We start from the raw sequence: 13,489 nt of genomic DNA, 5'->3' as shown, positions 1-13,489 counted from the left end.
TCCGTGTCTGTCTCCCCCATCTGTCTCTCTCCCTGTCTCTGTCAGTCCCTCTCTGGTTCTGTCTCTGTCTTATCTCTCTGTGTCTCTCTGTCTCCTCTCTCATTGTCTCCCTCTCTGTCTCTCTGTCTCTCTCCCTCCTCTTCTTTCTCATTCTCTCCCTGTCCTTAATTCTCTCCCTTTCTCTCTCCTCATCCATATTGGGAGATGAGCCCAGCTTCTACCTTCTCCCACAGAGGAGGGCCTGGTCTGGGTTTATCCCCAGCTTATCCATGCCCCTCCCAGGGGCCGGCAGTGCCCGTAAGCCCAGACCTGGGCAGAGGACAGCAGGACTGCCCTTCTGGATGCTGGCATCCTAGAGCCAGAGCTGACTCCATGGGAGCCCAGTGGCCACTCATGGCTCACGGGAATATTTCCAGCCTGAGTGCAGGAGCTTGTTCAGAGGCGGGGCTTGTCATGGCAGACTCCAGCTGGCATCCCGTGCAGTTGTGAGAGCCCTCTGGGGTCATGGTAGGGGCAGACAGAAGAAGGCAGAGATGTGATTTTTTTGTCATAGGCAGTTTATTGTCAGGTCACAAATGCAGAGGTGAGCAAGAAGACTCCCCCACACCCCCTGCCAGGAGATGGTGGTGGGGAAGAAGGGCGCGCACACACACAGGGAGTGCCAGGGCCAAGATCAGTGTAGGGTCCCCTACACGAGAGATGGTCCTGGAGAAGCAGCTTGGCAGGACAGGCATACACATGAGCACACATGGGGATGGCTGGCTCCTCACAGGAAGGGGCCCAGTCCCCAGCCTGTTCTACAACAAATACCGACAGAGGAGGGGTCTAGGGGAGCTGCAGTTGTGAACCAGCCAGCCTGTCTGGACACCTGCAAAGTGAAAGGGAATCAGGCCTGCACCCGTGGCCTGGGGAGGGGGGAGATGGCCTTTGTGGCCCTCTGGGTCAGGGGCCTGCCTTCCAAGGGATGATGGCCTCCATGCCACCCCTCCATTCACCTTGGAGCCGCTGCTGTCCCCCCTCCACATCCCTGGCCCAGAAGTACCGGAGAGACAGAGATCAGGCTGCCCTACCACTGCCTTCCACGCTTGGAGCCAAGCAGCGTCTTCCCAGCACCATGCCCTTCCTGTGTGGACTCAGGCCATTCTCCAGTGCACACCCCACACTTCTTCCACAGAGCCCACCCTGATTATCCAGGCCTGACAAGTCTCACTTCCCTGGCCCCAGATGCCCTCATGGTCAGAGCTGGGAGGGGGTTCCCAATTGTCAGCTCCCCTCAAGCCCCTTAGTAGACCAAGGAGGAAACTGAAACCTGGGAACACAGAATGCCTTGGCCACCTGCCCAATGAGAGGTGGGGGCAGGGTGTGGAAGACAAAGCAGGCTCACGCTATTGCCACCTTGTCCTTTCAAGTGCCTGGCTGAGCATCTAGTGGGCTCAGGAAGAAACATGTTTATGGATAAATTCTCAGTGGCCAAGGAGTCACAGGATGCCTGCGTTTGTACGGCCCTGTGTCTGAGTGGCAGTGTTCAGCACAGTGCTATCCATCCATCCATCTACCCATTATCCATCTATGTATCCATCCATCCATCCATCTTTCTATCCACCCACCCATCTATCCATCACCTATTCATACTTCTACCCATCATCCATCTATGTATCCATCCATGCATCCATCTATCCATCCATCCATCCATCCATCCATCCATTCCTCTATCCATCTATCTATCCATCATCTATCTATTCATACTTCTACCCATCCATCCATCTACCTATTATCCATCTGTGTATCATCCATCCATCCATATGTCAATTTAACTATCTATCCATTCCTCCATCCATCTCGGTATCATCTATCCATCCATCCATCATCTATTTAACCAGCCCTCCTCCTCTTTCCTTGATTTCACCTTCTTTCTCCTCCTCCCCTTCTCTTCATTCCTTCTCTTCTTGCTCTTCCCTGTCTCCAGCTTTTCTCTAACTTCATTCATACCCTTAAACATGTACTTTTGAGAGACCCTTGTTGCCTCCTCTCTCCTACCCCCAGAAGCATTTTACAAAAGTCCCCCAAGAGTGTCCTCTCCCTCTCTGGGTTGCTGCATCCCTGAGATCCTGGGATTGCAACCTCCCCACCATGGCTCACCTCCAGGGCACAGCTAGAGTGACCACCCCCAAAGCAAGGTCTGGAATGGAAGGGAAAGAGACTGGGGACACTTGGGGTCTCCCTGTGCCAGCACAAGCTCCTATGCCTTCTCACACTTTGTGGACAAGCGCTGCTAATAATAGTTGTATATGTAAATACATGAGGTCAGTGGGCCATCCTCTCTCCAGAGCTGAGTGTTGCTTTGGCTCCCCTGTATCCCATAGCTCCTGCCCTCCCTGGCACAGGTCTTCTGGAGTCACGAGTGACCTAGGTCAGCGTTTACAGCAGGGTTCAGTGGCAGCTCTGAACTGAGTAGACATTACACCAAGGTGAATGTTCCTGGGATCAGTGAGCCCACCTTAATCATGCCAAGGGTGATGGACTGGCAGTGTCTGCAGACTGACCTCAGGGACCTCCTTGAGGTAGACAGGCAGACAAGACCTTAAGAAAGCCTGGAGGGAGGGCTGTGCAGGACAGAGAAGATGGCAATGGCCAGGGAGGCCTGAGGCCAGCTGTGGGCTCACTCACCTACCCTGATGCTCAACACAGCACAGCTGCTTCTGCTGGACTGTTCTGGGAAGCCACGTTGCCACACCACGTAATTAAGTGTGCTCTCATTGGCCCATTGCCAACTCAGGTCCTGGGGAAATCAGACAGCTGAGAGCAGAGCTCAGTAGATTAAGGGGGCACAGAAAGCACTTACATACTTACTTGGGCCTGGCGGAGCCCAATCCCAATCTCTGGGGCGTCAGTGATGTCCTTGAGGAAGTTAGCAATTATTTGCAGTTTGGGGTCATTTGGGATGGTAGCCACTTCTCAGGTTCCAACAGTTTCTGAAAAAGGTAAATTTCACCACCCCTGCCAATTCCCCTGGCCCCACCCCAAACCTTCTCTACACCTGGATTCCTGGGTAGAGCTGAGCAGATCTGCAGCCCCAACCCTCAGGGCTGCCCTGCCGATCCTCAGCTGTGGCTGAGGCTCCCCTCACCTCATTCTCAGTTGCAATTTCTGGGCCCCCGCCCCTCATTTGCAGCCAGTCATGTGTCTGAGCAGCAATCCCTTTGAAGGCCGCCCTATTGCCTTTTGCATCATCCCAGTCTGACCCATCTGGCACAGGGATGCCCCTTCCCGGTGGAGCCATGCTCGACACCGCTCCCTAGGAGCCTAACAAGGCTTCTCTTGATCACACCTGGCTGCTAACAACAGCCTGGATCAGGGCCTGGGATCTCCCTTCCACTTAGGGGTGCAGGGGCTTGTATATCTGCATGTGGCCTGCATCCATGCTCCAAGGGCAGCTTGGCCTCAGCATTCACCAGGTGGTCAGGGCCAAGGAGAGAATGGGCCAGGGCTCAGGCCTACCACTAAGGGGGGAAGCAAGCCGCTACAGCACCTGGCTCTGAAAAGGCTCCTGGAAGCCCTGGGAGAGACTGGAGTGCTCAGAGCTCAGGTACCACTTGGAGGATGGGGCAAAGAGCCCGAATGAACAGGACAGGGGCCAGGAGAAGGCAGGAAGGATGGGGAGGGGGCCTCTTAAGCCAGAAGTGGGCTCTCTGTGGCTGTCCCTGCAGCTACCTCCTACCCCCAGCTACAGTCTTTCCTACAAAACACTTACAGATGCTTTCTTGTACCTCAGGCTGTCCTCAATGTACTGGAAGCAGAAGCCGTCAAGAAAGAGGACGTCTGAAAGACAGTGGGCCTGAGCACTCATCATCTTCTTCTCCCCTGCAGCTATGGGGGGACAGGAGGGGAGGCTTAGGACCCACTGCCCTTCCCCCACCTCACTAGCCTACAGGCAAGGTGCTAGGGCAGAGGCTCTTCTGGCCATGGGTGCGACACGTTCAGAGATGGGAGACCGGTCAGACACACTGGGCTTTGACCCGTCATGCATCTCCTTCAGACCATAAGACTGGTAGCGAAGCTACATTTTCAGACAGGTTGGGGGCTTAATTCCAAACAATCTCTCACAGCTGGGACTTTGAGCACAGAGGTTAAGAGGTTTGGGACAGGGCCCTTCCTGGCAGCTGCAGAAGAAAGGAGCTCCAAACACTTGGGATCCTGGGGTCTTTAGAAGGGTCTCAGAGCAGCACCAAGTGCTCCACCTCCACCCTGGCCCCAGATAATCCCTGAAATGTATTGCTGGTCCTAGCTTTGACCCATGGTTTACGGCCCCTGGGCTATGACTCACTGGGTCACTAACCAAGACCCCAACCCTAATTTTGATGTTCACCCAACTCTAACCCCCTGCTAAGACTGGAAATACTCTTCTGATCAGGTCCTGAAGCCCCTGCAGCCCCTCCCGATCCTGCCTCCCACAGTTCCCAAAGCCCTCAAAGCCCCACCACCACCACCACAATCCCAGCCTTCATAGCTTCCTCCCCACCTCTAAATCCAAAGAGGTTTGGGCTGGGACTCACTGAGAAGCCTTGGGCCCCGGATTTCAGAGGCTACAAGGGGACCCTCAGGCCCTGCCCTGTCCTGCACCTCCTCCTGGCGCTGGCATACCAACGGCCTTGTCACTTGGTTTGGGGGTTCAGGGAGCTGGTCTGGCCTGTCTCTGACTCTACTTCAGGAGGGCCCCTCCTCAGGCCCACAGCTCAAGGCCACTGTCAGCCCTTTGTAGCTGTGACCCATGACAGGGAGCAGGAGAGGAGAGACACCCTGTGCCCTGGGAAGGCGCCAAAAGTCCAGCCCTGTGAAGGGCAGCCACAGTCCTGCTCCAAAGACACCATGCTGGACAGTCCCTCAGAGAAACTGCAAATGTATGCAAAGGTCATGGGAAAAACTATGGTGTCCAGGGCTCCACAGAGGCGGCCAACAGGTGTCCTTGGGCGAGGGGCTGAAGGGCCCACCTCGATGACCTCTGATGCCCCTCTGCTCACTGCCGCCACGGCCAGCACCCAAATTCAGGGCTACTCCCCTTCCACCTGCATTCTGGCCATAACTCCCCAACCCGAAGGCAGCCCTGAAATCTGACTGAGAACCTGCCGTCATCAGGAGCATCTGTCCCTGGGATCAAGCAAGGCTCGTCCGCTGGGCATCCACAGCCCTTGGCAGGTTCAATGCCACCTCCCCGACCTTTGGGAGGAATGCTGGGTTACTTCTCAGAAGGCCCAGTCACTGGCCGATGTCGCTGTTCTCATCCACCACAGTCCACTCTCCGGGCCTTGCCCATCTCCCAGGCCTGCCCCTCAGGCACCCCCTCCCCCCATAAAAGACCTGTCACATTCTCTCTCATCCACCCTTGCTGAGGCCAGTGACCCCTCCCCAAATTACCTTGTTTTGATTTTTTATAAGCATGCTTTGTCAATCCCTATGTGCGTGAAATGTGCCTTTCTCCAGAGGCCAGTCAGCCCCTTGCACCTCCAACCCACAAGGTGCTCACAAATGCAGCTTCTTGCTTGATTGAGGCGAGCTCATCCCCACGGCTGAGGAGGGTGACCAAAATCCTCTGGGGTAATGCTGAGGGCCTGGAGTCTGGGCTCAGGCTGCACTCACCTGGCTGTGTCCACTGCTGCCCGAGCTCAGCCCCCAGCACATGGAGCAGGGCAGCCCAGGGCAGGTGCCAGGAGGCAGCCCAGGGGCACAAGGCAGAAGAGCAAGCCAGCTTCTCTGTTCACTCATCCAGACTCTTCTGGACCAGAGGCTCCTGGCCTTTTCATTCAGGTCCTCCCCCTCTGGTGGGGCAGACTGAGGGCCAGGGTAATGCAAAGGTGAGGGATCGGGTGAGATTTCCCTGGGTCAGCTCACTACATGGCTGGCTCGTCCTGGCGGTGGCCTGAGCCCTGAGCAGGCAACTGGGCTTGATGAAAGGCCTGAGGCCCCTTCTGGCTCAGAGGCATCTCTGCATTTCTGAAGGCCTGGTGGGCCAGGCCCTTCCTTCCACAGCCTTACTTTAGCCTGTGGACTGGACTGGAGATGCTCTGCATTAGCCCAGGGCCAGGCACCCAACTAAGGCATGATTTGGACTCCTCCATAAAGAGGTGGGGAGGATTGTACGGTCAAGGTTATTACGCTGGACGTCTCCTGGGGACATGATCATCTACTTCCTAACAGTGAATGGGGACAGGTAGTGAGGTCCCCATGACTGCAAAGGTCTTTGAGAAGCAGCAGAAGCCCTTGTGGAAGGGGCTGCCCTGGAGGCCGCCACATCTGTGCTCCTTGGGCTCCTCAGGACCCTTCCCTGGGCTGAACATCCTTTCTCCAGAACACCTTCCAGCCCTTAATCTGTGACGTGTCTCCTGCCGGGCTGCACCACTGCCTGTCAGACCACTCCTCCTGGCCAGATCCTAGTCTGCCTCGCCTCTAGACGAGGGCTCTCTGAGGCCATCTGCATGCTTGGTCATCTTGTCAATGGCCACAGCTTCCCCCGCCCCTAGATATCCTGTCCCGAGTCTTCTCCTGACCATGAGTCTCCCACGGAGGATGAAGACAATTCTCATCCCAGCTCTGACTTCAGTGACGCGTGGGATGCATTCCACTCTCCCCCCACCCCGAGGCGTCAGGATCCTATTCTAAATCCTTGGTTGTGTTTTCCTGGGTTCAGACTCTCTGGGCCTCGGTTTGTCCATCAGCAAGATGGAGGGGTTGGACCCTAAACCTAGGGAGTTACTTTATTCATGCAGTCCAAGGTCATATTAGCTTTCTTGAATTCCACATCACACTCAAGTCATACTGAACATATATGGTCCACAAGGGCCCCCCGATCCTTTTCAAAGGATCTGATGTCTCCACAGTCCCCCTAGCCTACATTTGTGCAGTCAGTTTTGTGAACCCAATATGGGCTCCGTGTTAAATTCCATCTCATTCAACCCCGCCCGTTTGGGGATCCTGTCAGGGCAGTCTCTCTAACGCCTCCATCTGCCACCTTGTTTCCAGACTGCCACCTCCCCACTACGAAGAGCACGATGTCTGGCAGGCTCCACCTCTGGCCAGCACTAAGCCCAGTCCAGGCGCACACTGCCCTCTGGAGGGACCCTAGACCCCTGGAGCTCAAAAGACCCTCAGAGGGCATCTGGCCCCACCACCCACTCAGTCAGCATGTTTGTGGCCAAGGCCCTGGCAGGCCAGCACCCAGACTCCTCTTAAGCAATACCCGTGCCGGGCCACTGGCAGTCACAGATTTAGAACTGGAAAGCAAGCTGTGGGATGTGAATGGGATGGAATACTACTGTGCTAATGATGAGCAGGCAGACGTCAGAAAAACCTGGAAAGACTTGTATGGTCTGACGCAGAGTGAAGTGAGCAGAACCAAGAGAATATTGTGCACAGTAACAGCCACATTGTGCGATGACTAATATTGATAGACTCAACACTTCCCAGCAAAGCAAGGATCTAAGATATCTCCAAAGGCCTCATGATGGAAAATGCTATCCCCATCCAAAGGAAGAACTATGGAGTTTGAATGCAAATCAAAGCAGACTACTTGCTATTTTTTTTTCTTCTGCTGTGTTTTGTTTCCTCTTTCTGGTGGTTCCTCCTATTGGTTCTAATTTTTCCTTACAACATCACCAACGTGAAAATACGTTTAATAGGATGCATATGTATAGCCTATATCAGATTGTAAGCCATCTTGGGGAAGGACTGGAGAAAATTTAAAACTCAAAAGCATATAGAAGTGATTGCTGACAAATCAAAATAAATTAATTAAAAAAAAAACTCTAAGGGACCTGAGTTACTGAGCTCATGCCACATGCCCAGCACTGGGCACTGCTCTAACAGGGAACCACCACAGAGAGATGGTGCCCAGAGGTCCAGGGCGCTGAGGGGGGCCACAGAGGAGACAGACACACCCCACTCAGGGACAGGAACTGATTTGTTTGTAGTCTCCAGGGCACAAGAAGTGGGGCTGTGCCTTGGAGCTGGTCCCAGTGGCTTCCCTGAGTGTCTTGAGAGAGGCAGTCCCCATCCGGGATGGGGCACCATGGTGGAAGTCCCCTCATGACAGCAGGGAGGCACTAGCAGGTTATGAAGGTGACCTGAAATGTGGCCAATCTATTCATTTTACAGATGAGGAGACTGAGGCACAGAGCTGCAGAGCTGCTCAGGGTCACGTAGCATCTGAGAAAGGACATGGAACCAGGTCTTTCTGACTCTGCGTTGGGGGCCCTGGTTCCTACTTCCAGGGAAGCCCTTCCCATATGGGGACAGCCGTCACTGTTAGCAGAGTCTCTGTAACTGCCACTGACCTTGGCTCTCTGTCCTCTGGAATGTCTCCTCAGGACCATCGTCCTACCAACATTAGGATCAACACCTCCATTTTTCCACCGCTCCTCTTAGGCCATCGTCCCCAGACCTCTCGCGGTGCGCACTTCTCACAAACTCCAGTCGGTCAGCAGCCTCCTCAGTCATCGGCTCCTTTAGACGCCACGTCCCACCACCGAGCGGAGAGCCGAGGGAAACCCCAAGCGCCCTCTACCACAAGCTGCCATTACAGTCCTCCACCTGGGCTCCCTCCTAACCTCACCTCCACTCCACTGAGCGACCGAGGCTCATCCCTCTACAGCCTGAGCATCTCTCCAACTCGCCCCCTTCCCTCTCCTGCCCTGCCACCCCCAGTACAGGCTCTCAACCACTGAACTAGCTGATGAAAGATGGAATCATTGAGCACGTCTATAAGGGAAAATGACGCATGCAACCACAAAGTTCCAAAGCATAACAAGGAGAGAAGCAAATGGGTGGAAAACCGCAGGCAGCACTCTGCCCACAGGGGCCAAGTGCGGGCGACGTTCACTTGAGGGTACGGGTGCCAGGGTGACCTGGCTGCCCACATATGCACATTCTGGGTGATGGTTACAGCAGAAATGCTCTCTCTACATTGATGGTGTCAGATTGATGACTCGTCACCCAAAATGCCAATGTGACCCTTCAGCCCCCGCCTTGGTGAACCACCCCTGGTTCTGGTACAAAATGCTCTCTTCCTCACCTGCCCCTCCCCCATCAGGGGCTCTTCACTTCAAGGAGCCCGGCCAGGCTGCTCCCAAACAGGCCTCTCCGACTGTCTTCCAATGCTCCTCCTCCTCCCCTCTGACTACACGCCTAAGTTCCAAGCAGACTCCCACTCTCCGCAAGCCTTTTGGGTCCTTAAGCTCAATGCCTTCCCTCTGAGACCTGCCCCATTTAGCCTGCTTGTTTGCATCCCCAGCACTCAGCCCAGTGCCAGGAAATACAGTAGGCACTTAATAAACGCACATGGACCACTGTGACATTTTATTCTTCCAAACCACGTTCAGGACTTAACGTTCATGCTTTGTGAAACTTCCTGTCAAATTCAGTCTTGTCAAATCCCCATTATCTGAGCCCAGGAAATCCTCTGCTTCCCATCCCATCTCAGCATCCTCACTAAAACACCTGGTCAAAGTTGCCTTGGGGTCCATGAGCCAGGCCTGCTCAGTAACTCTTTTCCAAAATGACAAATTCTCTTACCAAGTCTCTATGGAGACATCACTCAGCATTCCTCAGGGCACCAGAGCTCTATGAAAGAGTTCTTTCACTCAGGGACTTTGTGGAACACAGAGCTGGCCCCCTGCTCAGTTCACAGCCCAGGCCTGTCAGGGCTCCAGGGACACCCAGAAAAACCTCTGTTCCTTTTCATGAGCCCACTCCCAGAACCAGCTGGTGCTGTCCTGACTGGGCTCACATGGCCTCCTCTAGGGGCCAAAGGCAGGGCTGATACAGAGAAACAGCAGGGATGACCAGGCGCGCCACTCCCCCCCACCCCCAAGTTCATTACCGTCTGACTGATGGGCCTCAAGCTGCTTGGGGCCGTCTGAAAGACAATGGTGGCCCACAAAGCACTTGTACGAGGCTTCTGCCCACATCTGGGAGGGAGTCAAGGATGGGGGCTGGGAGAAAACTGAGGCCCAAGGCCAGAGCTGTGTGGGTCTGAAGGTCCACACAACGTCCCAGCCTCCCCAGCAGGGGAGCCCTCAGGGATGGGCCTATGATGGGGGACTAGAGGCCAACAGACAGTTACATCGATATCTGGGGAGCAAAGTGGAGCCAGTGCTGGGGGGGTACAAAAACAAACGTTGGCCCATACAGGGTAGGCACGCAGACGAGGGGGCAGGAGCCCAAGCCACCACGAGGCGGGCGGCTGACCACGCGGGGCATCCTAGGAACCTAACAGTGGGGGCATCAGACCACAGGGTCCCCCCCTGGAAATGGGGTGTGGGGGGGCACTCCACTCTTAGGACAGAACCAAGATGACCAGAAAAGACCTGGGCGTTTTCCTGGGCCGTGAGCTCCAGGAAGGGGCACGCAGGCCCTGCTCCACGCTGAGCCCGTTGGTAGGAAGGCCATGGCTCAGCTTTAGGAACTGCACCAAGGCAGCCAGGCTGGGGGAGGGTCCTTCCCATCATGGAAGGGCTCTCCTTTAGGGGAGGGTGGCCCCAGGGTGGGGAGGTCCAGCAGAGGCAGTGGCCCATGGTTCCGGCCAGCTCTAAATTCCTGCTCTGGGCAGCCTGGGGCAGGGGATTGAGAAGGGCGAGGAGGGTAGGACGTGAGGGTCTGAGAAGGACATCTTGGCATTCAGGATCAAGGGGGAGGAGCCATCTCTGGTGCCAACGAGGTCTAAGCCACAGGGGCTAAGGTGGAGAGAGGGGACCGATAACCTGTGAGGTCAGTGGGTGGCCAGGGCAGGAGCTGGGCTGGAGACACAGACAGCAGGGCGGGGAGCCACCCCCCCCCCACCCCTGGGGCCCAGCAGGGAGAGGGGGGGCAGGGCAGAGGACCCCAGCAGGGAACAGTGAGAAAGAAGAAGGCTGAGATCTCAAGGAAGGGGCATCTCTGCAGCCGGGGTCAGGCCGGACGTTTCCACAGTCACACGATCTCGCTCATCCTCTCAACAGCCCTGCTTGGCAGGACCACGCTCCCCATTTCACAGAACAGGAGACTGAGATTCAGGTAAGTTCATCGATAGGATGCCTTCAACCCTGCCCCTGCCTCTCATTCCCAGGAAGCACCAACACAGAGGAGGCCCAGCACTTGTCCACCTCAGGACGGAGGCTCCAGGCCACCCGAGGCCTCCCCTCCTCTGGCCACACAGTGAACGCCTCCCTCTGCATCATAGTACACAGGGCCCAAGCGCAGCATGGGCTCCTCCTCCGCGTACCAGCGGCGCTCGCTGAAGTCAGGGAAGAAGGCCGCGATCTCTCTGCGGGCAGAGACCACCGAGTCTGGAGGAGACAGGGGAGAGGGAGAGGGAGGAGAAGGAGGAAAAGAGAGAAAGAGAGAGAGAGAAAGAGAGAGAGAGAGAGAGAGAGAGAGAGAGAGAGAGCGCGCCAGAGGGGCAGGGGTCAGTCCTCCCAGAGAGGATAGGGGCCTCAGGGGCCCTGCCAGCCCCCTGCCACCCACCCCACCTGCTCACCTGAGCCATGGGTGGTATTGCGTGTGTCCGTGAGGCCAAAGCTTCCACGGATAGAGTCGGGGGCCACGTGGCGAGCTCGGAACACCCTGGTTGGCCCCATGAGGGTCCTCCAGAGCTGGACAGCGTCCTTGTGAGCCAGTATGTAGGCCCGGATTGGGCCACTGGAGAGGAAAAGAGGAGGTGACTCACTTGTCATCCAGTGCTCTGTGCTGGGGCTCCCCACCAACCCCCCACTTAGGCCAGCAGTTGGGGTGGGGCAGAAGGGTGCCTCATGTGAGTCCCCTCCCCAGGAGAGGCAGGGATACCTGGCCATGAACTCCACCAAGCGCTGGTAGAAAAAACGCCCTGTTGGAGAGAGACAGACAGATACGACTCGCATCCTACAGGGAATGTGCTGCTCACTCCCCTTCCCTGGTAGGGCTCCGGGCTGCACCCACCTGCATGCTCCTGGTAAAACCGCTGGCAATCCTCCCGCCTCCAGACAAGGTCTCGAGTTCGCACAATGAGGAGCTGGCTGCTCAGGATCTGCTGGTGAATGGCCTGGAAGGACCCCCCCCCCAAAGCTAAGAAGCCAGGGCTGGGGTCCAGGGGCCCCCAGCCCCGGCCAGGACCCCGAGAGACAGCAGCCAGCGTCCATAGGAATCCTCTGCCCACACAGCTCAGCTCGAAACACGCCACACAAGTATTTCAGAAGCACCTACTGTGTGCTAAGCACCTGCCAAGTGTTCTCTTCCCTAATAGCCCCCCATCACCTGAGGGCAGGGACTGTCTTTGACCTCCTTTGTAGCCCCAGCACAGTGCCTGGCACACAGTAGGTGGAAAAAGTATTTCAGAAGCACCTACTACGTGCTAAGCATCTGCCAAGTGTTCTCTCCCCTAACAGCCCCCCATCACCTGAGGGCAGGGGTTGTCTTTGGCCTCTTTGGTACCCCCAGCACAGCGCCTGGCACACAGTAGGTACTTAATGTTTGCACACTCAGTGGTCCTCCCTGAAGCCTGACTTGTTTTCCCGACCCCAGAAGCTGCTGGACGGGGCTTTCGCTGGTGGTGCTCCATTCACTCTGCCGTGGCAAGCACTTAGTAGGTGCCTATTACACAGAGGCACACAAAAACCAAAGCAAAGAAAGCGTCTTTGCCTCCAGGTAGCTTCTACTCTAGGAGCGCCGGGCTGGACGCTGGGCTGGACGCAGGAAGACCTGACTTGCTTCAAACCCGGCCTCCAACACTTCCCAGCGGGGTGATCCTGGCGAGTCCCTGCACCCGGCTGCCTCAGTTTCCCCGTCTGTACAACTGGGTGGTATGGCGGCAGTCCCCTGGAGCAGTTGTTCACAGCCAAAGCTAATCTTGGCCACGTGCCTTGGGCACCAGGAAGTGCCAGCTACAGGCGCTGTGACTCTGCTTACCAGGGCAGGAAAAAAGGCCCTTGGCCCTCCCCTCTCCCGCGGCCAAGGCCCCAGACTGCGCTGCAATGGGGGGCGGGGGCCCCGAAATGACTTCCCCCGTGCTCCTAACCCCACGCCAGGCCGCTGCCAGCCTCTCTCGCTCTGAAGTCTTCAATGGCTCCCTACCGCCTAAGAAATCAAAGTCCTGTGGCTTCAAGGCTCCACGGCCGCCGGGCAGCCCTCCCCGATAGCTCCCCCCATTCTCCCTGTCTGGGCTGGGGCACCCCCACGGCGTCCGTCGCCGCCCTAACCTCCAGGATCAGGGGATGGGCCACGGCGTCCGGCTTGATCAGGGCCAGGGTGAGCTGGAGCAGGCTGGGACCCCCGCGCCCCAGTGTCGCCATCCTCGCGGCAGCGCTGAGGGGGTACACGGCCGGGACTCGCACCAGGTGATGGGGCGTGCTTCCTGCTCCGCTAGCGTGCAGGGCGTGCTCGTGCGCTCCTTCGTTTCCCAGGGTCTTTAGCGGCCCACCCCCTGCGTACGCCTCCTTGCGTGCTCCTCCCCTGTACGTGCTCCTCCCTGTACGAGCTCCTGTGCACCTCC

The 13,489-nt window shown here is 56.7% G+C and overlaps 1 protein-coding gene across 10 annotated transcripts; it reads right to left on the bottom strand.

Annotated features, from left to right (window-relative positions):
• Positions 1 to 539: 539 nt before the first annotated feature.
• Positions 540 to 13,483, bottom strand: NME6 (NME/NM23 nucleoside diphosphate kinase 6). 10 transcript variants are annotated; one of them, XR_013483834.1, is made up of 7 exons: positions 13,197 to 13,483; positions 11,941 to 12,043; positions 11,504 to 11,664; positions 11,249 to 11,312; positions 3,752 to 3,867; positions 2,668 to 2,972; positions 540 to 868 (listed from the first exon to the last, which is right to left on the bottom strand). XR_013483834.1 is itself a non-coding variant. In XM_078148223.1 (6 exons), exons 1-6 carry the CDS (start codon positions 13,287 to 13,289, stop codon positions 2,916 to 2,918), a joined length of 594 nt encoding a protein of 197 aa, XP_078004349.1. In that variant the 5' UTR covers positions 13,290 to 13,483; the 3' UTR covers positions 540 to 2,915. The 10 variants fall into 10 exon arrangements, 5 of the variants coding, with proteins under 5 accessions (XP_078004349.1, XP_020833065.1, XP_020833064.1 ...); XR_013483835.1 differs by having other exon boundaries at positions 2,672 to 2,972; XR_013483831.1 differs by having other exon boundaries at positions 540 to 2,779; positions 2,847 to 2,972.
• Between the last annotated feature and the right edge of the window lie 6 nt (positions 13,484 to 13,489).

Source organism: Phascolarctos cinereus, unplaced genomic scaffold (assembly GCF_003287225.1).
Source record: "Phascolarctos cinereus isolate Bilbo 61053 unplaced genomic scaffold, phaCin_HiC Scaffold_1;HRSCAF=81, whole genome shotgun sequence".
Taxonomy (NCBI): domain Eukaryota; kingdom Metazoa; phylum Chordata; class Mammalia; order Diprotodontia; family Phascolarctidae; genus Phascolarctos; species Phascolarctos cinereus.
This window is presented reverse-complemented; position numbering and strand designations above follow the sequence as displayed.

What these genes read in the sequence shown, in the direction of transcription:
- NME6 (XM_020977404.2), bottom strand. Translation starts at nt 13,289, where the DNA reads ATGGCGACACTGGGGCGCGGGGGTCCCAGCCTGCTCCAGCTCACCCTG. An exon ending in CCCATCCCCTGATCCTGGAG is followed by an intron (nt 12,044 to 13,196) that starts GTTAGGGCGGCG and finishes GGGTCCTTCCAG; the next exon opens with GCCATTCACCAGCAGATCCT. An exon ending in CAATACCACCCATGGCTCAG is followed by an intron (nt 11,313 to 11,503) that starts GTGAGCAGGTGG and finishes TGTCTCCTCCAG; the next exon opens with ACTCGGTGGTCTCTGCCCGC.